This window comes from Biomphalaria glabrata, chromosome 2 (genome assembly GCF_947242115.1).
Source record: "Biomphalaria glabrata chromosome 2, xgBioGlab47.1, whole genome shotgun sequence".
NCBI classification, from domain to species: domain Eukaryota; kingdom Metazoa; phylum Mollusca; class Gastropoda; family Planorbidae; genus Biomphalaria; species Biomphalaria glabrata.
The window spans coordinates 38,520,240-38,545,538 of record NC_074712.1 but is presented as its reverse complement, the minus strand read 5'-3'; the positions used below and the strand labels follow the sequence as shown (position 1 = coordinate 38,545,538).

General features: G+C 34.2%; 1 protein-coding gene across 4 annotated transcripts; it reads right to left on the bottom strand.

The window, feature by feature from the left end:
- Positions 1-1,275: 1,275 nt before the first annotated feature.
- LOC106055023 (WD repeat domain phosphoinositide-interacting protein 2-like) lies at positions 1,276-21,156 on the bottom strand. 4 transcript variants are annotated; one of them, XM_013211144.2, is made up of 12 exons: positions 20,974-21,155; positions 15,658-15,743; positions 15,166-15,332; positions 14,452-14,646; positions 14,173-14,265; positions 13,640-13,710; positions 13,422-13,529; positions 12,941-13,102; positions 12,557-12,601; positions 8,961-9,068; positions 7,593-7,750; positions 1,276-2,588 (listed from the first exon to the last, which is right to left on the bottom strand). In XM_013211144.2, exons 1-12 carry the CDS (start codon positions 21,042-21,044, stop codon positions 2,473-2,475), a joined length of 1,380 nt encoding a protein of 459 aa, XP_013066598.1. In that variant the 5' UTR covers positions 21,045-21,155; the 3' UTR covers positions 1,276-2,472. The 4 variants fall into 4 exon arrangements, with proteins under 4 accessions (XP_013066598.1, XP_055876404.1, XP_013066604.1 ...); XM_056020430.1 differs by lacking the exon at positions 1,276-2,588 and adding an exon at positions 2,616-3,343 and having other exon boundaries at positions 20,974-21,156; XM_056020429.1 differs by lacking the exon at positions 12,557-12,601 and having other exon boundaries at positions 7,443-7,750.
- Positions 21,157-25,299: the final 4,143 nt, after the last annotated feature.

The window sequence follows — 25,299 nt, the reverse complement described above, 5'->3', positions numbered from 1 at the left end:
ACTGGCCTCTACGTCTCGTTCCGGGCTTGCACTGGGTTCAACAGTTCAGGACTGACTTCACACATGAGGCTCGTTGTGTCGGACTCGATCACAGACCAAGATCAAGACGTTGTTCGTCTCAACTGTACTTGATAGTACTCCACAATGAACCGTCGTAATGCTCCGTACAGAACCACACCGTTGAACTGTGCTGTAGTCGACCGGACTGTAGTGAACCTTCTGTCATGAACCGTCTTGACTGCGACACCTCCGCTATTTATATAGGGTCCCTAATGGCCTTCTAGAACCGGACAGAACATCGCTCAACGTTTCTAGCTTCGTCACATGACTACATCCCTCGTGACGCTCCTGAGCTCTGTTCACGACGCCAATCCTTCCCGAGCCGTCATGTTGACACTCGTTTCGGCTGACCGTCGTAACTTGTCACGGTTGACCACTCGTCTAGCGCTGGCCTGGGGCGATTTGCGTCGGCTGACTATACACATACCAGTACACCCATCTGTGCCACCACCAGATGTATAACAATACTATTAATGGGCAGCTTTCATATATAATCATAAAGAAGGACCACAAATGAGTACCGGTATATTTAGTCCATTAGAAGTGATGATGTGTGAGAAAAACAAAGTGTCAGACATTCCTTCAAACTCAGGACAAGAGTGATGACAGCCCTAGCACAAGCCACATTACCAGGTCATATCAATGTGTATAAACTTTTTGCTGCCAAGACTTTACCTAATATACTATACATATTGCTTTTCTTCTAATTACCTGATTGTAGATGTTTTCAACAATATAAAAAGACAAATATTTTCTCATTTCAGTGTTATTTACAGATGTTCATTATTGATTTTTTATATTTTGTAAGTGTCAATAATTAGAATACTCTTTATTGGTTGGGGCACCACACAGGATCTGTCAACCTTCTTTTTCCATTTTTCTCTGTCATTTGCCTTTGATAGAATTTTATTATGATATTCTTTCTGAAAATATTGAAACCTGCCTAGGTGGACCACTTCGGGGGCCAATTTTGTGTTTGTTTCCACACAAAATGTCTTAGTAACCTTGTTTAATTATGATTTTGTTCTAAAGTTGCTATGTTCCACAAAATATATATATACAAGCCCAAACCTTGTGCAGTACAGCTGGGGATGATGACTATTAAATAATCATGTATATAGAAATAAATTAATTTATGTAGGAATAATGACTAATTAATTATGCATATATTTATAAAGTTATTAATTAAGTAAAATAATTCAGAGTACTTCAACATGCAATGGTTGCAAAGTTTATTTGACAAAATAATCATTTGTACACATGGTCACTTTTCAATCATAGAGTTGAGTACACACAATGTGCAGAATTTGAAGTTGCTAGTAAAGCTACACCTACTTGCTTCACTAGGGCACTAACCAGAAGTGAATATGGTGTCAGTGTGCACACTTTTAGGGGAGGGCTGGGAGGACCTTAAAGTTTTTACTGTATGGTTTGCTGAGTGTATTTTGCTCTGGTTCCAAGTGACACAAGCAAATACATTTACAAGACAAGATTGCAACAACAATAAAATAATAAGTTCGGAGAATATGAAGTGTAGTCTACATTTAATGAGATGATCATGTGACTCAAAATATTACATAGATGTGATGATGTAGCTGATCATGTGACTTTCAATAGTATACAATGCTCCTGATATTAACAAACAAATATGATGCTAACTACTGAAAGTTAATGACTAGCTAAACTTTGGGTAACTGGCTCGCTGAGCTAGGACAAATTACCAGACTTTTGGGTTCCTGGCTCGCTGAGCTGGGACAAGTTATTAAGACTCTTCAAAGTTGCCCATAAATACAAACAAAAAGAACAATGATGGTGTTAAGATGCTCACTTTGACACAGTTAAAAATGTGCATTATTTCCACTGATGAAATGCATCACACTAGTGTACAATAAATGCACCTGAAAAATGGACACATAAATCAAACCCACTGCAAATCATTCCTCTGGTCACTCTGAACTTTTCCCTTATTGTGTTGATACCAATCTTTTTCTAGGATGAATTATAATTAAAATTTCCAAACTTTAAAGTACTGAACAACTTTTGAATCAGTTTATTTAAACAAAAACAGCAAGTTATAGTTTGTGCATAAATTAAAAAAAAAAAGGATTAAAAATGAACAAAATCTGTCAATAGCAAGACACATAAAAGAAAATGAAAAATGTATTCGACAATTAAAATTCTGTAAACATGAATATAGTAGATGTATACATAAATATTGCAGAAAGTGTTCTGTCACCAAAACAAAATATTTTCTTATTGGAAAGTGATCACGGTGTTAGCAATCACAACTGTTTTTGCTGTTTTAAAAAAATACATTCAAATAATATAAATATTCATTCCAAACATTTTTAAAGCCGGACTGCTATTATTGAGTCAAGATACGAAACTTGCACTGGCTTGTAAAAGAAAGTTTCACAGACTCTTGTGAGACATGGGAGGGAACTCACTATCATCATGTATCCTGAGCGCTCCAATTGGCTCTTCACCCCCAACAGCTCCCTCCATGAGATCTTGGTAGGGCAATGAATCTGAAATGATACAAATAGAATACTGACTTTATTGAATTTGAAAGCATAGTTTATACAATTCTCCTGTGGTCTTATGACTAATTGTAAATTTACTTATCATAATTTTAGTAAACTATAAAGTTGCTTTATAAATCACTCTTTCAAAAAGTCATATTAAAATAGGCAAAGATATTGAAAATGTGTTTATTATTAACAAGATGTTCATTTACAATACATCTATTGAATCACCAAATTAAAATAAAAATAAATGCAACTCAAAACTTGTATCAAACCTTCAAGTATTCCAATTTTTTTTTTTTAGAACTCTTGATATTCTAGAATTGAGTAGTTATCTTATGTCAAGTTGTTTTTTTCTCTTCATTCATTATAACAACAAAAAATTGTAAACTGAAACTAGCAAGGTTACTTTCTTTGATACACCAAATGATGCATATATCAATATCTAAATCAAGCTTTCTATTTTAGAAGTGAACAAAAAAAACACTTGATCCATAACCATAATAATTGAAAATAGTGGACAAGATCTTCAAAATAGTTTTAAGAAATGGTAAGACCAGGAAAGATGAGCTAAAAGAATCAAACATTTTTAAATAACATTTCTAGAAATAAACTAGATCTATACCAGTATATAAACATGCAGTTACTTAGGAATTTCTTCTAGTTCAAAATGTCAAAATGCTGTGTTCAAAGTGTTAAAATTTCTTAACTTCTCTTGACTGCTTCAGACTGTATATTCAGATCTGATTAGATTTGTACTATATAAATAAAAGATTGTCATTCAATTATTGATGGAACAGAATGTTTATGAGAGTAAAACTTGTATTTAATTAAGGCAAAAGGATGAGATTTCAGAAGGAGAATCAATTCATTACAAAATGCAACTATTAGTTATAGATTAAAAAGCCAAAACTGAATCAAGAATGAACAAAACATTTCTTTAACTACAGTTGATCTCTGTTTCTCCCGCTGACAAGAACCTAAGATTTACAATAAAGGTGGGGGAGGGAGAGGGGGGGGGGGATAAAAAAAAAAGGGGGTGGGGGTAAATGAAGACATTTAAATAACATTTCTTTTGATTTAAAATGTGTCTTGCTGCTCAAGTTTTTTTAATCAGATTTTAAAATTCAATACTGTAAGTACGCTATCATCTGGACAATCAGAGAGTTGAACTGTAGCATAAGGTTGTTAACATTGTGACAATGATTGTAGAAATAATATCTTAACCAATGTAATGGCTACCCCTTAGGAGGTAAACCATTAAATGGACAAGCTAAATATCAGAAAAGTAATAATTCAAAAGGGGAATTAATTTTCTGAAGTTAAGATTGTCAAATAATCTTTATGAATATTACTGTATCTATTCATGTCTTAGCTCCAATTCTCTCATCTTTATAAAGCAAACACTTTTCTATTGAGCAACATTTGAACTGAGTGCTTACTTTAACTACTATAACAACTTAGTAAAACATATAAGACATCATAATTTATTAAAATTATACAAAATATAAAATGTCCATGAAAAAGTCAATGATTTGACGCTATAATGGCAAGATCTTTGATTCAGAAGATTAAGGATGTGTGCAGTGATTCACATGGTTTGACTCTTATACATTGCTATGGAATGTATATGTGTTGAGGAAATGATGTCATGTTTTTGTAATTGAAGAGATGGAACTTGAAACAGAAAGCACACGGAGAATGATGAAAGAATAGAAAAAAAAAAAGAGGGAAACAGAGAAAAAAGAAAGTTTCATTTTATAATGAGTCTAGCTTCAAGTGTACTCAATAAACTTAAATGAGTTAGTAGAAAATGTGTGTACATAAAATGAAATTGATTAATGCAAGTGTAAAGTTTTATTCCTGACTGACAGAAAATAGAAAGATGTATCCAAGTAATTTGTTACTACTGAGATTTAGCTGTTGATCTGGTACCACACAAAAGAATTCAATTTACTTTTTGTTAGTTTTAAATTTTAGTTACTAAAAGCATCATTTAGGAATAACATTATTCTTTAGCTATAAATAGAAACTAGTCTAATGTTCAAAACTTGATTCAATCTTCCAACAGTTACCAGCAGTTTATGTTAAGCACACACATTTTTTTTTTTTTTAGAAAAGTAACAACAATAATAATGTACAAATGACCTACAGTCTATACAGGCTGGGTCTTGAATTGATGATTTTGTTGATTTCTTGAAGTAGTAATTTCAGCCTACTATTTAACAACACTTGCTGTAAAATTGTTTTAATTGTAATGATCAAATAATGAATGGCAGTTGACAACTCAAGTCAAGTAAGTCATGTTTATCCCTAAACAGCTTTATTGTTAAAAAACATGTTCATAACCATTGAAATAAATGGTAATATGGAAAAAAAACAACTATTATGTACTTAATGGGAATTGACTTTAACATGATATCTTAATTGGTTTGTCCCAAACTAGACCAAGCCTGTTAAGACTGGAACAAGACACTAGTAACATTTTCTGTTAAAAATAAATAAGACACCATTTGCAAGCTTTATTTGGCTATAAAACTGTATTACTGTAGATCTTTTAATGTTTGAAAAGAAATGTATTTTAATATGTGTTTTTATTTAATAGACTATATAAAGGTACATAGAGTTTTAAAAACTTTCCAACTGAAATTTAGAATTAACAAGATTTTAATAGTCAGTATTAAATATAATATGTGTAGGCTACTTAATGCCAAATATTATTTCAATAAATGTTTCTTTTAAAAAGGCAAACCAATTTTTTTATTTTTCTACATTGAACAAACTTTGTAAAAAAAAATATAAAAGTTCTTCTTTTTGTTTTTCAAATTTTCTGATGTATATCAAAACTATTAAAATTAATGAATCTTTTTATTTATGAGCTGATTAAAATTAATTAAATAACTATGTCTTACCAGGGGTGCCACTTTTCCGGAATAACCCGGAAATCCGGGTTTTGAGGGGTCCGATTTTCCCCCCTCCGGGTTTGCCTTCAACAATTTTGTTAAAATCCAGGGTTTTAGTTGATTTAGATTTTTTTCGAAATTTCTGGTCATTTTCCCCCGTTAATTTTAGTTTGCTAATTCCGATCGCGCGAGCCGCCATTTTTAAACAAAATCTACCAGTCTTATATCTCGCGATTCGCGAGACTTTCACTTTGCATGCGCACTCAGCTCTATTTACCTGTACAGCATTTTTTTTTTTTAAGTGACAAAAAAGTGTAAACATTCTTGATCTATAGAGAATATATAGATCTACGGAACGCGCCTCGAATCGGCTCGATTTAGAGTCAGATCTATTTCTATGATCAATCTAGATCTGATCTAGACTGTAAAGTCTTGTATTTAGTATAGATATAGTCTAGATCTACTCGCGTACCTAGTGGCTAGACCTAGATCTAGAAATAGAAAGAAGAAAAAAATTCACGAGTGAGAAATTTTTTTTTTCTTTCCGTGTTTTATATTTTAATATTTGTATAGGTTCTAGATTTAGGATATTTACATCGTTTTTAGATCAGAACTAGAATTAACTAGATTACTAGATCTAGAATCAATGATTGAAGAAATAAATTAGTAAGTTTGCGTTCGCCTGAAGACTTAGAGGCTAGAAAAAAATAGATCGATTGGTCAATAGATTTATACAAATAAATTATAATTATGTACAAGCAGTCCAGCACATTTTAGCCATCTAGGTCTACATTTAAATATTAGAAACTAAATCTAAATGTTCATTTTTGGAGTACATCTGGACTAAATCAATTTTATCTTGTTGCAATAGATTTACAGGTCCATGCATGTACATTGATGGAATCAGTTTTATCAATGTTGATTAAAGTAGGCTGCTTCAAATGAATAATGAGGGAAAAAATGTTAAGAGAGAAACATCATTTAAAATAACTGTGTGTTTGGGTGGGGGGGGGGGGGGTACAAACATTGTTAACATAAAATTGTACTAAATCCTCTTAACTTGTATTACTAGCTTTATCAATAAATACACACAAACTCTATTTATTATAATGATAGGCTTACTAATTACATATTTTAAACATGGGGGGCATATTATGATATAGATCTAGGTAGTAATTTAATACTTTTCTTCTTTCGTAAAATTTTGGTGCTTAAATTGTATATGCGGTACGTTTCAGGGTTGGTAAAGTTTGGGGTTTATGATTTCAGGGTTTGTAAAATTTGGAAATTCGGGTTTCAGGGTTTACTTGGTCTCATGGGTGGCACCCCTGTGTCTTACCAAATAGAAATTATAATTCTCTATTTATGTGTGTATAAATAAATAATTATTTATGTGATGTGAATATTAATATATATTATAATACATTCATTCAATGACTTAAAAAAATAATAATGTTACCCTAAATAGTGCAAAAAACTTATATATTAATATTACAAACGATACTCTAGATAGGCATTATTTTGTTTCACTCAAACAAATAATTTTGAAAATTCTTTTTTCAGCCATCAAAAATTGATACCAAAAAACTATTCAATAAATCTCAGAATTTCATGACAAATAGTAAAAAAAAAAGCAAACTAAAGAAATACATACTGAAACTAAAGATGTTAAAATATAAAAACATTCACATAAAATGAAATTTGGAAAAAAAAAACAACTAATCCATTGCCACAATATGAACAAAAAAAGTTAAGTTCATTCTTCTACAAGGATTGATACCAGAAAGAAATTTATATTAATGTGGGAGAGAAGGCACATTTTATTTGTTGAGTGACTTTAAAAAATAACTAAAAAGAAGGGATAATGGTTTGCATGTATCATACATTTATTTTGCATTGTGCTGTAAATGTTTTCAGCAGACCATAACTAAGCATTGGATCCAATTTGATTTACCTCCTTCTGAAATAAGCTCATCCATCAATGCTATAGGGTTAATGTCCGCCGTCGCCTCCTGGGGGCCCCCTCCTTTCAACATGTCTGCATAACTCTTGTCTCTTTTCCACAGCTCACTAGGGGGAGCCACCAGCGGGGTGCGGGGCTTACCTGTGGGAGCCATGGCTTCTGAAGAATTAGAGGATTGGGGTCTTCTAACAGAGGCTGCATATGATGAGGACTCATCATGATGGCCTGTTTGGGTTAAGGGTCGGTCACTAGAGCCTTCCTCCAGCAACGAAGCATGTTCTGGTGGCTGTCCTTCAAGCCTTCAAAATAAAACAAAAAGAAAATTCACACAAATCAGGTAAAAATGTACATAATCATTAATTATCCAATTATGTTATGTTGAAAAGCAAACAAAATGTAACTATAAATTTGTTTTAAATGCTAATAAGTACATTGTGGTGAAATAGTTGATACTTGTTTATATTTGTGTCACGAATTAGTTCAGAACATTGATTTAGTGTGTTACTATCTAGGTATCTTTGTTCAGTTCATGTGTTGTTTTTGTTTAATAAAGGCTTGTTTTAGGTTTCTCTACAGTGTAAACTTTAAATCTTATTACATACAAAACACTTGTAAAAAAATATTTGTTATTTTGCTACATATTTCTCTCTCTAATGTGGACAAAATGTCACAACTAGCTCAAGACATTGATACATTGGCCTCCTTCAGTCATAGAACGACTAAGGTTCATCTCGCACATTTCCTCTTGTGGCTGTGGAGCCCTATTTTGAAGAGACACTAATATCACAGGTTAAGGTGGCTTTAGCTTCGGTGGTAGAGGAGCTGGCCATTTTTTCGCATTGTCCGTTTTTCTTCCAGGGCTGAGGCTTATGTTCTTTCACTATCCATAGCTTTCTTGGTCACTGTCTCTCTTCATCTGGTGCAGTCTAGAGCTATGTCTTCCCAATGGTCAGTATTGATATTCACTGATTATGTAATGGAGGTGGTGGCGACCAGTTTTTCTTGAGCCAGTCGCGAGTTGGCCGTAGAGGATGACTTTCGGGATGCGTTTGTCCTTCATCTGGCAAACATGTCCAAGCCAGCACAAGCGGCGTTGTCTGAGGGCTGTAAAGATGCTGGGAATACCTGTTCATGCAAGGATCTCAGTATTGCACACTTTTTCTTTCCAAATGATTTTTAAGATCCTACAGAGACATCGCAAATGGAATGACATTCACAGCTGGATTATAAATTGCATGGTACTGTGTACCTTCACTGTAGAGAACCCTACTTCTACACAGAACTGAACTGTCTTAGGCTTTACTTTAAAAAAGTACTTCTTTTGGAGATAATCATGTTTATATTGTGGATTATCTGCACATTGAGAGATCATGTCTGATACATTCCTGAAGAGTTATCACTCCTCATTCCTGGCATTATGCTGGTCTTGTCACATTGGCTGGCCCCCTACCTATGATGCCAGTTTACAATATGTTAATACATGTAACTGTATAAAACAAATAAACTTACATATGTGTTCTTAACAGAGTACATTCACCACCTTCATTAGGGTCAATATTGTAGATGTAAAGATGGCCTTCATGTGTGGCAACTAACAGACGAGGGATCTTTTGAAGCCTAGAAGAAAGAGAATGAGCAGACTGATGAGATTTGTCCTGAACATCCTTTATCCTTAGGTCTTTAGCTATATGAGACTTACATATTAGACACAAATAACAAGCATTTCTCATCTAAAAAAAAATATTACATATTATAAAATCATTACCTTATATCAAGCTATTATATATTTTCTTTCTTTTTTTTTTTTTATGAAAAAAAAAAAGGGGGGGGGGGAGGTGCATTTTACACATTCTAATATAAAGTGAATTCTTCATACAAAACGAAAAATTATTAGTTCACTAAACAATTTTGATCTAGTGTAAATACAAAGTTTTAGCAAAGCAAAAGCTTTACAAATTACTACTTTGAGCAGAAATAAATTCTGACCATATTAAATTAATTCAATAAGTTAAACTGACAGTAAAAAAAATCTGTTGTACCAAATGAGAATTTTTATAATCAAATTTAATGTTAGGATAATTTATAATATTTCAAAAGCTATTTAAAAAAAAAAGAACATAACAAAAGATAATAATACAAGGAAATGCAAATTGACAACTAATAGTTAATAATTGAAAATTTCAAAATATGAATGAGTATGAAAATAAGTATGAATTTTTTGTAGTTCAAGGAAAAATATATGATTTATATGAAATTATGTATACTGAAAATGTACAGTTCTTTAAACAGCTTGAAGTAACAGGTTGAGTTTATCAATAATTATTTCTAAGATAATTGAGTTGTCAGTCATGACAAAAGTTTTGTTGTAAATATTACACAACACAAAAACATGCCACTCTCTGAGGTCTCTTGCTAGTCTTTTAATGGCTTCACAGCTCTTTCTTATCTTCTCAGCTTCATCTAGTACGCTGCATCGCTTCTTTCTGACCCAATCCAGTTCTAGAAGGAAAAGGAATGGTGAAAGAAGACATCTCTGTTCGACTCCTGTTGTGACTGGGAAATTCCTCTGACAATTCGCCACTGTGGACTATATGGCAGGAGAAACAATCTAAAGGTTTTTGATGATAGTTAGTATTTTATTTTGGATTCTATAGTGTCTCATTACTTGTTATGACATGATTAGGAATTAGTTATTTGTTTCGGGAATAGGGTAAAGTTTTACTTAACGACGATGACGTAAAGTTGGTTAAAAAACAAGAACGCTCTAAGTGACGCTAAAAAGAAGACAATTCGTATAGAGCAGTACAATAGATATACTGATTTACGGACATAGCTGACATCGGACAATTCCCTTCTTGATTATTAAATATATTTGTAAAACAACATCAGCGTCGACTACATATTTTGATAGTTTTGGCCTTTCGCTGGTGTTCGAGTTCAGCATTACTTCCAGTCAGACGTAGATCTACACTAGATATATTTCCAAGAATCAACACCGCGCGGAAGCCTTAACACCATATAGTTTCTCTGTCAATACTATTAAAGGCATATTCAAAGTCAACAAATGTTGCCTAGAGGGGAGATTGCCATTCAACACCTAGTTTTGTCTCCAATGGGCACATTGTAATTAGGGATGATGTTCAGTTGTTGAATATCTCCTTTACCTTTATACCAATAAGAAGTTTGGGGATGATGTTCAGTTGTTGAATATCTCCTTTACCTTTAGACCAATAAGAAGTGTTGGGGATGATGTACAGTTGTTGAATATCTCCTTTACCTTTAGACCAACAAGAAGTGTTGGGATGATGTACAGTTGTTGAATATCTCCTTTACCTTTAGACCAATAAGAAGTGTTGGGGATGATGTACAGTTGTTGAATATCTCCTTTACCTTTAGACCAATAAGAAGTATTGGGGATGATGTTCAGTTGTTGAATATCTCCTTTACCTTTAGACCAATAAGAAGTGTTGGGGATGATGTACAGTTGTTGAATATCTCCTTTACCTTTAGACCAATAAGAAGTGTTGGGGATGATGTACAGTTGTTGAATATCTCCTTTACCTTTAGACCAATAAGAAGTGTTGGGGATGATGTACAGTTGTTGAATATCTCCTTTACCTGCTGCCTATTCTGCAAGATTACGTCAAATGATTGTTGATCCTTTCTAAGCATTATTGTGAGGTGGGTTGAAAAAAATGCTTCCATTAGATTCCCATTTTTGTAGCTCATCTACTCCTTATGTAATAATTTAGCACCTTGCATTGTTAATTTTTTTCTATATACTATGCAGTCAGATGCTAATCATTTTTTGTACCTGTACAAAAAGATCAATTAAAACTGAAGCAAATAGTTCTGTCTTTAGTTTATAAGCTTTAGTTTAATTATTATTATATTATGGTTTCTCTGTGGCATTTTATGTCTCAAAAGACTATCTTTTCCCTTTGCAACTTCTCATGTTACTATAGAAGCCATATGGGCAAATGTAATCACCATCCTTCTTTCTACTTTTTGTGTGTACACCATTTGCATTCCTAGACCTTTCTTTTATATTTACTCTCCATCAGGATTTATCTAGTGCCTAATTTTCCAAACAGTTGGTGTCAATTTTGAAGAGCTTCATCTCATTTAAGGGTGTACCTTAAAACCTACAGCTCTACTACCTTTTATTAGATGACAATACAGAATGCCTTGTGCAAGTCAACCTGTACCCTCTGGCTATTTGCAGCACTTCTCCATTAGTTATTTTATCTTGCCACCTTTTCTTTAAAAATATGCCTTAAGCATTGGAGGGGGAAGATATTCAGCTTTTTATCCTGCCAAGAGGAGATTGATCATGATTCACTACCATATAGTAAAGTGATCATCACACAGACTAGGGATTCGGTATTGGTATTATCCCACATTCTTTTCTGCAGCTGTAACATTAAGACTTAATGTTATAGTCATACATATTTTTAAACCAGTGTTTAACTTGTCCCCATGTAGGCAGCTAATAAGTTTAATAAGAGCCTGTAGCTATATCTGTAGAGACTTTCTGTACACTTCCTGTGATGTTTCATCTTTTAATTATAATTTTTTTTTGTTTTTGTTTTTAGTTTCAGTCTTTAACCAGTAATTAAATTCAGCACAATGGCTTATTTTTGTTTTGCAGATTAATTGCAATAAATTAAATTACAGCAATAAAGAAAACAAAAAAAAAACTTAGCATTGGTGATTAAAACAAAAGAGAGAGAGAGAGGGCGGGCCATCATAATTTTTTTTCTTCTGAAGAGCTGGTACATTTTAGTACATTTTAGTCTTTCTGTTATATGTTCAATAATACATTTTACTTAAATCAGATTATTATAGAATAAATGAAATTCCAATATTATAAAAAAAAAAACTAGAAAAAGACTTAAAACTACAACATATTAGTTGGTTTGTCTACAAGCTTCAGAAATTAAGCCCAGATATTCTGAGCAAACAATATCAGGCAATATGCTTTGGTGAAAGTAAGAATTTCTGGCAATGCTATTGCTTCAAACACAAATGTTAAAACTTAAGATGTTCAAATAATTATGAAATCTAATCAATAAATGTAAAACTATAAGCAAACTGAAACTTACAACTCTACACTCTTGTCAGATGGACAGATAGGGGACTGATGGAAGCTGAAAGTTTACATTGCCAACATTCTATTTGCAACAATAAAAAAAAAACAACTAGCCAATACATAAAATAATAGATACCTTTTAAGTTCACTCATGATAATTTACACTTTCAGATTTAATATGAAAGTTCTCAAACATATTTAAAATTTTTTATATCGTTTAACAGCCATCTGTAAGTATGCTTTGTAGCTATAACAAATATACTTTCTTTACACATTATAAATGAAACATATTTCAAAGCAGATAGTAAATTGGTAAAGAAGAGACCTACTTCATTCATGTGCATGATGCAAATACTTACAAAAGTACATGCTAATAAATGTTATTTTACAGACTTACGGGGCAATAGTGCAAACACTCTTTAATCCAGCATGGGGCAAGCGAGCTGTAGCAAAGGACCGCCCTTGGTTCATAACATCTGAAATACCTGCTGGCAAATAGCTGGCAGATGTTCTGAATGTGCTGTTAAGAATACCCATCCAAGATGTATCTTCCTGAGGCCTAAATAGACAAAGTGATGGTCAAGACTAGGTAGTTATTTTAAAAAAACATGAAATTTAATTGGTAATCAGAAGGAATTGTCTAAAGCCAGATTTTTATATAAAACAATTTATATATAAGTGGCATAAGCAAAGAAAGCATCAAAGATCAAATAATTAATTCAAATAAGGAACAAACATTTTGCTTTTACTTGTACATATATATATAAAAAAAAATATTTATATTTATGAAAGAAAGAGCCTATAGAACTAAATTATATCATCAGTGAAATATCTTATGTTAATATCTAATCTTAAGTTAAGTTATACAGGGGTTTTACTTTTCCTTCTGCTCCTCAAGTTTGAAAATATGGACAGTTTCTGTATTGCTGCAAGTACACAAGAACACAGAGTCCACACTAAAGGCCAGACACTGAATATCTGCACACCTGACAACAAAAATATACTTTTTTATTCATTCTCAAGAATTACAGGATAAAAATATGTATACATTAAAAAAAAAAACAGAAATGCATCACTAACACTAACTAATCCATACCTTTTTAGGCCTCTTCTGAATTCAAATAGTTTGGCACCATCAGGAAGACTAAAAATTCTTATGACAGTACCCTGTAATTGAACAGAAAATTCCAAAATAATATAAATAATGTCTAGAGATTACCAAAACAAATTAATTAATAAATTACAGATAAAAATACACATTTAAAGATTAATAATTCTTCAATCTATTACTAATATATTTTCGACCTATTTTTGTTTGGGTGGCAGCCTTTATTTCCTTTTTGCATTACATAGCACAGCAAAGTTTAGATGCATTTCAACACCTCCATGGATAATTTCTTCCACCATGTCACTAGGGGAATTATAACCAGTGTAAGCAACAACTGAAATGTTAGAGCACATTTTTTTAAAGTTCTGATTGACTCACTGATTATTTTCTCTTGCTAACGACCATAAATGCAAAAGATTGCATAATATTTAACTTGGCTTAGAGGGGGTAATAAACTAGCTTTGCACAATGATCCAACTAAGAAGATTCAACTTTCCAAATATTTTTTTCATTTAACAAACCTTTTCTGAAGCCGTAGCAAGTCGTGTACCCTGAGGGTTAAAGGCCACAGCTGCTAACGGATTATCATGTGCTGAAATATTAATGACAGCCCTCTGAAAAAAAAAGAGATATATTAATGTCAATTAGTTAAGTAAAATGGTATAAGATTCAAACAATTACAATTATCACATATTCTCTTTCCATAAATCTATGATAAAAAACTGGGATGAAGGACTATCAATAGTCAATTATTTATAGAAGAACTAAAGAATGTTCTAATAGATTTAAACAGCAGTTACCAAAGCAATAGTATCAAAAATCTGCACTTCACCAGTTTGAACACTACCGGGATAAGCCAGGTAAGCATGTTCATTGTGAGGAGACAGAGCACATATTCCTTTTGGATTGGGTGGTGTGTCTCGTATTGTGTGAAGGACCTTCATATCACGTATATTATGAATGTAAAGACTCTCCTCCAAGCATACAACTAGTCTCTGAAAAAAGAGGAGGCTAAACTGTTTCAAAAAATGTTATTAACAAACAAAATAAGTAACTTTTATACTTGATGCTTGTAAAGAAGTCAAACAATATCTTTTTGTAATATTATAGAATTTCTGGTGCCATACCCAAGAAATAAGATAGCTAACTAGTCCAAATATTTACCTTTAGCTGTAGAAATCAAGATAAAATTGTTGAGTAAGTAAGCATATTTTTGTCAAGAATTTAGTGTCAAACAATCTCTTTAGGGTACCTCATATTTGCTTAGGAAGTTTGTAAGGTACTGGACACAAGAAAACCATTGATAGTCTGGCTATAGAAGCAAAAGCAATCCAAAAGTCTTTTCAAACTCAATGGACACTATACTTTTTAAAAAAGAGGTGAGAGAAGGCTCACTAAGTGTAAACAACTACTTTAAAATTTAACTATACAACTGCATTTTTGTGATTATCTGACAGTTAAAAAAAAAGATAACAAAGAATTAAGACAAATCTACAATGCGTTTGCATACTTACCATTCTGTTGAGCTTGACAGCCAAAATGGCATTGGAATATGAATAATTGCATATTTCTGATCCCTTTTTAAAATGACAGACATCTAACTTTCGTGGATGATCACTGCTAACTAAGGCAACCAAACTACTAGCAAACAGTCGCTCAACAAGGTGGATATTAGGACGTTCTAAAAAAAAAATAATAATACTTAGTACATTACTTAAATATAGAAAGCTTTTTTTTAAATGGCTTAATTTTTTTAAATTAAATTAAAGCAAAATTGCAAACCCTGTCAAGGTCAAAAAGTTCCCACATATATTATAATCTTCTATGAATATTTTTAAAAATTCTTGTCAGTAACACATACATGAAGAAGGAACAAGGTAAGCTAGTTTTAACAAATTGGTATGAAAATAAAGTGGCATGTGACTAAATAATACATCTAGGATAAGATATTTTGTCATGACATATTTTAAAAAAATCATTTTGCTTGACAATATTGATCATCTTACCATTATTTTCATGTGTAAATTCAAGATTCTCAACTGAATTGAGAGGATATAACTTGAAACCAGTCTTAGATCCAGTTTGTAAAGACCTAGAGGGAGAAAGATACAAATAATTTAGGATCAAATTTAAACTAGGACCTGGATAGAAATTTGCAACCACACATATCTAATTACAAAAGTCTAAATCTTCTATGCTGTTCCCGTGGCATTTTACGTCTCAAGAGATGGTCTTTTCCCTTTGCAACTTCTCATGTGACTAAAGAGGTCAATCCTTGATACACAACTGCAATCACAGGTTGGCCATATGTAGCACTTTCACCTTCTTTCTACTTCTAGTGTGTACGTCATCAGCAATCTAGGAAATTTCCTTTATGCTTGCTCTATATCTGGATCTATCTAGTGCAGTGTTTCTCAAACTTTTTTGTCTGGCGGCACAGTAAAAAAAAAACGACAAAAATTTCCTGGCACACCACGAAGAGCAACAGTTGTTTTATAATAAAAAGGAAAAAAAAAAGATTTTACATGTGCCTGTTTTTGAGAGCAAATGCGATCTAATCGAGGCTCCAGAGTCGACAAACAAGCTCGCATTTCATCGTCTATTGTAAAGAAGTCTCTCTCATTTCTTAGACTTGATTTCAGTCAGTGCTGAAAATCCAAACTCACAAAACCATGAAGATGCAAATGGAAGAATTATTTTGATTGTTTTTAAACTGATTGCAGGATACAATTGAAATCCAAAACACATCTAGGCTTTTCTCGGCAAAACTTGACTTAAGAACTGCATCGTTTTTTTAAATTAATGAGCTGCCCTGCTTCTTCAGTTGTCAGATTTGTAGCTTCATTGTTTCCAAATGGATAGCTGACCCATCCATATTACTTCCAACTGTTGGAAATTAATGCTGCAATGCTGACTGTAGGTGTGTCAAAGTGTCCAGAATTTCGGGGGTGATTTCTTTATTTGAAGCACATTCATTGTAAGTAGGAAAGCAGGACTCTTACTTTGCCAAAAAGACAATTTTTCACCAAATGACTTTCAGTTTTGAGAATGCAGTGATGATGGTTTTCTATGGTCCTTGAAGACTTAAATTCAATGAATTTAATTTGTCAAATAAATCAGACAGAAATGTCACCTTAACCCACCAGAACTCGTCATGAATAGAAAATCCAAAGTCTTTTTTTTCAGCCTCCAAGAATGAAATCAGCTCAGCCTTGAGTAAGACAACACCTTTAACACTTTTCTGCTGGAGAGCCAATGAACGTTGGTGTGATACAGGAGACATTTGTAGTCTGAATCCATTGCTTCACGAGCTGAGAGAAAATCAGGATGCAAGCGGTCGAGATTTGATGAAGTTTACAACTTCAATCACTTGATCCAGAACAAACATCAAATCTTTCGGCAAAGATTTAAAGGCAAGAGCTTCTCTGTGGATCATGCAGTGAACAACTAATACATTTGGATTTTCTTGAAGCATGGAAGGACAGCCTTCAGTGCAAATGCTGACACAGTTTTTCCACTGTAGTTTGAATAGCAAAATGTTTTCGTTCACCACTTTGAAAATATCTTCGCCTTTGGTCGTAGTTGCAAAATAAGAATTTGTTGACACATTTTTTATCCATTATGAACCGAATAAAAGCTAGCAGCTGGGCTTTGCCGCTAGCATCACTGGATTCATCAACTTGAAGAGACCACAGTAGAGGCACTTCATCATCAGTCACATCGAAGTGTTCGCAGATTTGATCTTGTAAATCTGACGATAAATCTTCAATTCTGCACGAGATAGTATCATTTGACAAAGGAACTTTTTTAACTTTTTCGGCGGCATCGGGTCCAAGGATAGTTTCAACAACTATTGCTAAAGCTGGAGCCATGACTGATCCAGCCTCTGTGTGTGCTTTCTTGCGTTTTGCTAATAACTTTTCTGGCAGCTTTAGGTAGTTCGTATGTTTCTTAGCTTGTTTATTTTGTTGAGCCCTGATGTTTTCCAAGTATTCCTTTGGTTGCGCTTTTACAGCTGGATGTTTTGTTCCCAAGTGTCTCTTCAATTTGCTTGGAACAAGCGCTTCATTCGACAGAGTTGGATTGCAGAGTAACACCTTTAGTAAAATCACTAAATTTAGAAAGCCTTCAGGACAGAAAGCTCAAAAGTAAAGTAGCAATAATACATAAAACACTGAACCATAATCTTCAAATACAAAAACAAAATTTAATAAAATACTCTGAAAGACACAAAGATAAAGGCACATTCCTCGTCCCATATGCTAGGACAAATTTGTACAAATACTCCTTCTTCCCTAGTGCTATTAGAGCATGGAATGGGTTGCCTGAGCTAGCCAGGAAACCAGTGACTTGGCAGAATTTAAGTCATTGGTTAATATGCATGACTAAATGCATGACGCGTAGGACGTAATCATCTTCTTTTTTGAAGTAACGTCTGTATTATATAAGATAAGATAAGATAAGATCAGACAGAATGGCAATGGAGCATCTTCAGGTCCGAAGATATGAAACCATATCCGAAGTAACTTCTTTGTACCTTCGTTTGGTTCCTAGCTTTTCATTGAACGCTTTCGAAGTTTCATTCTTGCTAACGTATTTCTCCATGGATAACAATGAATAATGCGTATTGATAGTTTGTTATTATTGGCATACACATAAACAATTTACATGAAACACATCGCTTATTCTTATCGTTACCAATTCAAGAACTGCTGTGCGTCTGCTAAGGCGGCCTACATTTGAGTCAATATATGTATAGTGGACAATTCCATAACCTAAAGAGCTAACAGCCCTTTCCGTCACTATGGAGCGCTCCACTACTATTACTGGTCGTTGTAAGTGGGGATGTCATCGCAACGTAAAATAAACATTTAATAGTAGGCAGACCTGTGTAACGCTGCACGTGTGTTGTTCTGAAAACTCCCGCGGCACACCTGTAAATCTTCGGCGGCATAGTGTGCCGCGGCACACAGTTTGAGAAACAGTGATCTAGTGCCTTATTTTCCCAACTGTAGGTGTCAATTTTGAAGAGCTTCATGTCATATACATCATAAAAGTATGTGACCTGTGGCTCTCCTGCCTTCTATTAAATCACCATACAGAATGTCTTGTGGGAGTTGACCTTATGGCATTCTGTGAACATGTCCAAGTGGATTGTGTATGTTTCCAAGGTGTTGATGAGGAAAGGGAGCATTAATAATAATAATAATTTTATTTATAAAGCGCTGTTAAACAAAATGTAGGCTCAAGGCGCTGTGATAACATTACAAACATAAACATGAGAGTTAAAATGACAAACTAATCTAAAAAAGTTTTAAACAGGTAGGTCTTAATGTTCTTGAAAGTAGTGTAGCATGTTGTCTGTCTGAGATCAATGGGGAGTGAGTTCCAAACCTTTGGTCCATACACTGAAAAAGCCAGCAGACAGTAGCTTTTGAGGGAGAAACATGGCACACTAGAAGCATTGAGTCTATTGAGCACAGGGCTCTCTGAGGGACATATATATATTGAGTGATTAGTTCGCTAAGGTACTAGGGCATTTCTTTATTATACACTGATGACAAAGTGTAGCCACCTATTAGTCGATTCTCGCTTTCACAGGAAGCCGATGGAGCGTGTGCAAGAGAGTATTAGCAGTAGCAGAATCTCGTCTTGTTTTTCTTAGGACTATCCATGCGGTATTGTTCTGAATTAGTTGCAGCTTGGCTATTTTGTCATTGGGTATACCTGCTAGCACAGTAGTCAAGGCGTGAGAATATGAATACCACAGCTAGCTTTTTTTGTTGACTCTGTTGTTAAATATGGCCAGATCTGGCCTAATCTGCGCAGCTGGTGATAAAGACCCTTGCAGAGCTGACTTATGTATGGGTTGAAAGCATTAATTGTTGGTCTAGTAGAATGATGTGATAAGATAAGCTGCTCTGACATAATCTATGTTAATATTGGGAGATCAGAGATATGAAAGAGTAAAGACAAGATTTTTTTTTTTATTGAGTTAGATTTTGTTAAATATCAGTTTATTTTATTACTATACTGATCTATATTTGGGGGGCAAGGTGGCCAAATGGTTAAGCAGTTGGCTTCTGAACCTGGGGTTCTGAGCTCAAATCTTAGTAAAGACTGGGATTTTGAATTTCGGGATTTTGTGTGCGCTCTGAATCTACCCAACTCTTGATGTTGGGACAATAAAGATAGTTGGTCGTTGTGCTGGCCACATGATACCCTGCTCATTTACAGTAAGCCAAAAAAACAGATGACCTTAACATCATCTGCCTTATAGATCTAGATCACGAGGTCTGAACGGGGAACTTTACTTTTTTTTTTTAGTTGTACAGTATTATTATGATGCAAAGTATTAGATACCGGTAGCTGGAATATTATAGTATTTTAGATAGTTAAAATAGCTCCTAAACTTTGATTATCTGAAATACCTGCACCTAGATCTAATGTTTATTATTTAAGAACCAAGCCTAGAATCCTAGAATTAGAATCTAGGTAAAAAAAAACAACTAAAAAATGTCCTAGGACCTAAATCAAAAACCTAGTAGATCTACATCATCAAGATTATGATAAGATAGAATATTTTATTTCTATTAGATTATTTTAGATCTTGATTCAATTTCAATTGACAATATATAGTTAGTACTACCTAGATCTAAATCTCTATATTTATAGAGACAATATTTCAATATAATATTTTATAACAAAGTAAGTTTATAATTTAGTAGATTCGAGTTTCTAGTAATAGCTAAGTCTAAGTAGATGTAAAATCTATCTAGAATCTAGATCTAGATCTAAGATCTACTGATCTATTTTCTAGTTAGATTCTATATCATAATCATAGTATCATTCTTAGTTAACTTAGTATGTCAAGTTTACTAAAAAAATTTTGAGTAAACTTAACATACTAGTCTTTAGAAGACAGTACACTTGAGTACACTCATTACACTGTCACCTGTGGCCTGTGACTGTAGCACTCTAAATCTAAATTTAATAAATGTTAAAATAGTTAAATGTTAATATTCTGGGAATGTATTATCTAGAATCTAGATATATTTATAATTATAATATAATAGTAATAGAATAGATTCCTAGGTTTAATGATAAAGCTGAGGCAAGGGGAGGGGTATTTCACCGCTAGCTAAAATCACCAACACTAATCAACTATATCTAGATCTAATTACTAATCTAAATCTTCATATGATTGGTCATTATTTTTTTAGTCTAAGTTCTAGACTCTAGTTTTAAGTTTGACTCAGCCTCAACAACAATTTAATAACTCGTCGAGATTATAGAGAAAAATAATATGAAAATCAACATACGACGAATCTTGATTGAAATTCACGAAGAGCAGTTTAGAATTGTGCTCCACTGGTTGACTAAGGAAGCTCATTTGGATTTATGAGCCTAACAATACCAACAAAAAAAAAATAAATTTCCTTATCTGTTCATAGCTCTCAGACGTAATGACAACAAGCTTCCATGAAAGTAACACGATTGGTTAAATTTTTGTCATAAACCTGGTCCGGACAAATAAATGTTAAGGATATATATATATATAATAAATGTTATATATATATATATATATATATATATATATATATATATATATATATATATATATATATATATATATATATATATATATATATATATATATATATATTCACAAATATAAAATATAGTCACAATAAATAAGAACAAAGGAGATCGGAGTGACTGCAACAATTATAGGAGTATCTCTCTCCTCAGCATATTTGGCAAAATCTTTGCTAGAGTGGCAATATCCAGGCTGCAAGTGATAGCTTCTAGATTCTAGCTAGAGACTACCAAGCTATAGAGTCTCATTGTGGATTCAGGAGTGGCAGATCCACTCCTGACTTCTAAGACTACTGCAGGAGACATTCCGAGAGAGAGACAGAACCCTTTACATGGTTTTTGTCGATTTGACTAAAGCCTTTGACAATTGACATAGTCAGCAGAAGTGGCCTTTTCGAACTAATAAAGAAAAAAGATTGTCCTCCCAAACTAATGAAGTTGAGTGCTTTCATGAGGAAACAAAATGTAGGCTACAATGAAATTCAATGAAGCCCTATCAGCACCTTTTGACGTTAGAAGTGGTGTCAAGCAGGGCGGGGTGTGTGCTCGCACCTACTCTGTTTGGCATAATAATATTCTTCTCCTGCCTACTGCATTATGCTTTCAGATTTGAGACATCAACGAAGGTGTATTACTCCATACAAGGTCCTCTGGAAAACTCTTTAGGCCTAATGTATCAACGTTGAGGTCATAAACCAAAGTTAGGAAGGTGCCTACTTATCAGGAAATTCCTCCATGATGATGATGCAGTTATTGTGGCTGACTCTGTTACTCAGCTTCAGACTCTTGTTGACAAACTATCTGCTGCTTGACAGAAGTTTGGCTTAAGCTTCAGACCCTTGTTGAAAAACTATCTGCTGTTTGACAGAAATTTGGCTTAAATATCAGTCAAAGAAAGACTTTAAAATACTAGTTCAGAACACAAATACTACACCTCACGTAACCATTAATGACCAACCACTGGAAATTGTTGACCATTTTTCTATATTGACTCTATCATATCCAACGATGTACTACTGTATAAAGACATTAACAAAATAATAGCCATAAGGCAAAGGGCACCAAGTCACGGTTGCAGAAAAGAGTGTGGGACAATACCTTGCTGACTAACAATACAAAAACTTAGTCTACCGACCTGTGTGATGAGCACTTTGCTATACGGTAGTGAAACACGATCAACCTACTCATGGCAGGAATAAAGAAAAAGTAATATCTTCCAATTCCGATACATAAGGCGGATCATTAAAATAAGCTGGCAAAACAACGAGGACGTTCTACGAAGAGGAGGTTGCCAGGACATCCGATTCCGCTGTGTCAGCAGCAGACGCCTTGGCTGGTTTGGTCACATTCATAAAATGCCACAATGTCGACTTCTACAAGACATTCTGTATGATGATCTATCAGAAGACAGGAGAGCCGCTGGTCGCCCATTTTTAAGGTATGCAAACGCGACATGAAGCTCTTCAAAATCGACACTAACAGCTGGGGAAAAGGGCGTGGCACTGCAATGGATAGATCCACATGGAGAGCGAGCATAAAGGAGGGTCCCGGTTTCCAGATGCCATACGCAACAGTAGTAAATAGAGGAGTGAACGTGCAATGGTGCCTGATGACTACAGATGCCCAACCTGTGACATCAGCTGTGTGTGTATCAATTATGATAAGGATTGGCCTTAGTCAAGCAAGAAGTTGCTTATCTTCTTATCTTATATAATACAGACGTTACTTCAAAAAAGAAGATGATTACGTCCTACGCGTCATGCATTTAGTCATGCATATTAACCAATGACTTAAATTCAGCCAAGTCACTGGTTTTCCTGGCTAGCTCAGGCAACCCATTCCATGCTCTAATAGCACTAGGGAAGGAGTGTTTGTACAAATTTGTCCTAGCATATGGGACGAGGAATGTGCCTTTATCTTTGTGTCTTTCAGAGTATTTTATTAAATTTTGTTTTTGTATTTGAAGATTATGGTTCAGTGTTTTATGTATGATTGCTACTTTACTTTTGAGCCTTCTGTCCTGAAGGCTTTCTAAATTTAGTGATTTTACTAAAGGTGTTACTCTAGTCCAGTGTTTCTCAAACTGTGTGCCGCGGCACACTAGTGTGCCGCCGAAGATTTGCTGGTGTGCCGCGGGAGTTTTCAGAACGCCATACGTGCAGCGTTACACAAGTCTGCCTACTATTAAATGTTTATTTTACGTTGCGATGACATCCCCATTTGAAACGACCAGTAATAGTAGTGGATCGCTCCATAGTGACGGAAAGGGCTGTTAGCTATTCAGGTTATGTAATTGTCCACTACATATACATTATTATAATGACTAAAATGTTGGCCGCCTTAGCAGACGCACAGCAGTTCTTGAATTGGTAACGATAATACTAAGCGATGTGTTTCATGTAAATTGGTTAGGTGTAAGCTAATAATAACAAATTATCAATAAGCGTTATTCATTGTTATCCATCTAGAAATACGTTAGCAAGAATGAGACTGCGAAAGCGTTAAATGAAAAGCAAGGAACCAAACGAAGGTACAAAGAAGATTGTATCGGATATGGTTTCATATCTTCGGGAACTGAAGAATCTCCATTGCCATTCTGTCTGATCTGCAATGCAACTCTGTCGAATGAGGCGCTTGTTCCAAGCAAATTGAAGAGACACTTGGGAACAAAACATCGAGCTGTAAAAGCACAACTGAAGGAATACATGGAAAACATCAGGGCTCAACAAAATAAACAAGCTAAGAAACATACGAACTACCTAAAGCTGCCAGAAAAGGGATTGATTGTAAGTTAAAAGGTTGCTCAGTTATTAGCAAAACGCAATAAAGCACACACCACAGAGGCTGAATCAGAAGCTCTTTGCCGAAAGATTTGATGTCTGTTCTGGATCAAGTGATTGAAGTTGTAAACTTCATAAAATCTCGACCGCTTGTATCCCGACTTTTCTCAAAGCTTTGTGAAGCAATGGATTCAGACTACAAATGTCTCCTGTATCACACCAACGTTCGTTGGCTCTCCAGGGGAAAACTGTTAAAGCGTGTCGTCTAACTTAAGGCTGAGCTGATTTCATTCTTGGAGGCTGAAAAAAAAAAGACTTCGGATTTTCTATTCATGACGAGATCTGGTGGGTTAAGGTGACATTTCTCTCTGATTTATTTGACAAATTAAATTAATTGAATTTAAGTCTTCAATGACCATCGGAAACCATCATCACTGCATCCTCAAAACTGAAAGTCATTTGGTGAAAAATTGTCTTTGTGGCAAAGTAAGATCGCGAAAGGCGTCCTTCACCTACTTACAATGAATGCGCTTCAAAAAAAGAAATCACCCTCGAAATTCTGCACACTTTGACACACCTGCAGTCGGCATTACAGCATTACTTCCCAACAGTTGGAAGTAATGAGTATGGATGGATCAGCTATCTATTTGGAAACAATGAAGCTACAAATCCGACAACTGAAGAAGTAGAGCAGCTCATTGATTTAAAAAACGATGCAGTTCTTAAGTCAAGTTATGCCGAGAAAAGCCTGGATGTGTTTTGGATTTCAATCAACAAGTTATATCCTGCGATCAGTTTAAAAGCAATCAAAATAATTCTTCCATTTGCAACTTCATGATTGTGTCAGTTTGGATTACAGTACTGATTGAAATCAAGTCTAAGAAAAGAGAGACTTCTTACAAAAGACGATGAAATGCGAGTTTGTTTGTTGACTTTGGAGCCTCGATTAGATCGCATTAGCTCTCGAAAACAGGCACACCCTTCACATTAAAATGTAATACTTAAAAACAGGTAGAATCTTTTTTCTTTTTATTATAAAACAACTATTGCTCTTCGTGGTGTGCCGCGAAATTTTTGTAGTTTTTTTACTGTGCCGCCAGACAAAAAAGTTTGAGAAACACTGCTCTAGTCAAATTCGTTTGTTATGAATCTCACTGCTCTATTTTGTGTCTGTTCCAGTTTTTTAATGTTTTCTTGAGTTGAGGGGTCCCAAACGGAGGATGCATATTCTATTATCGTAATCATCTTCTTTTTTGAAGTAACGTCTGT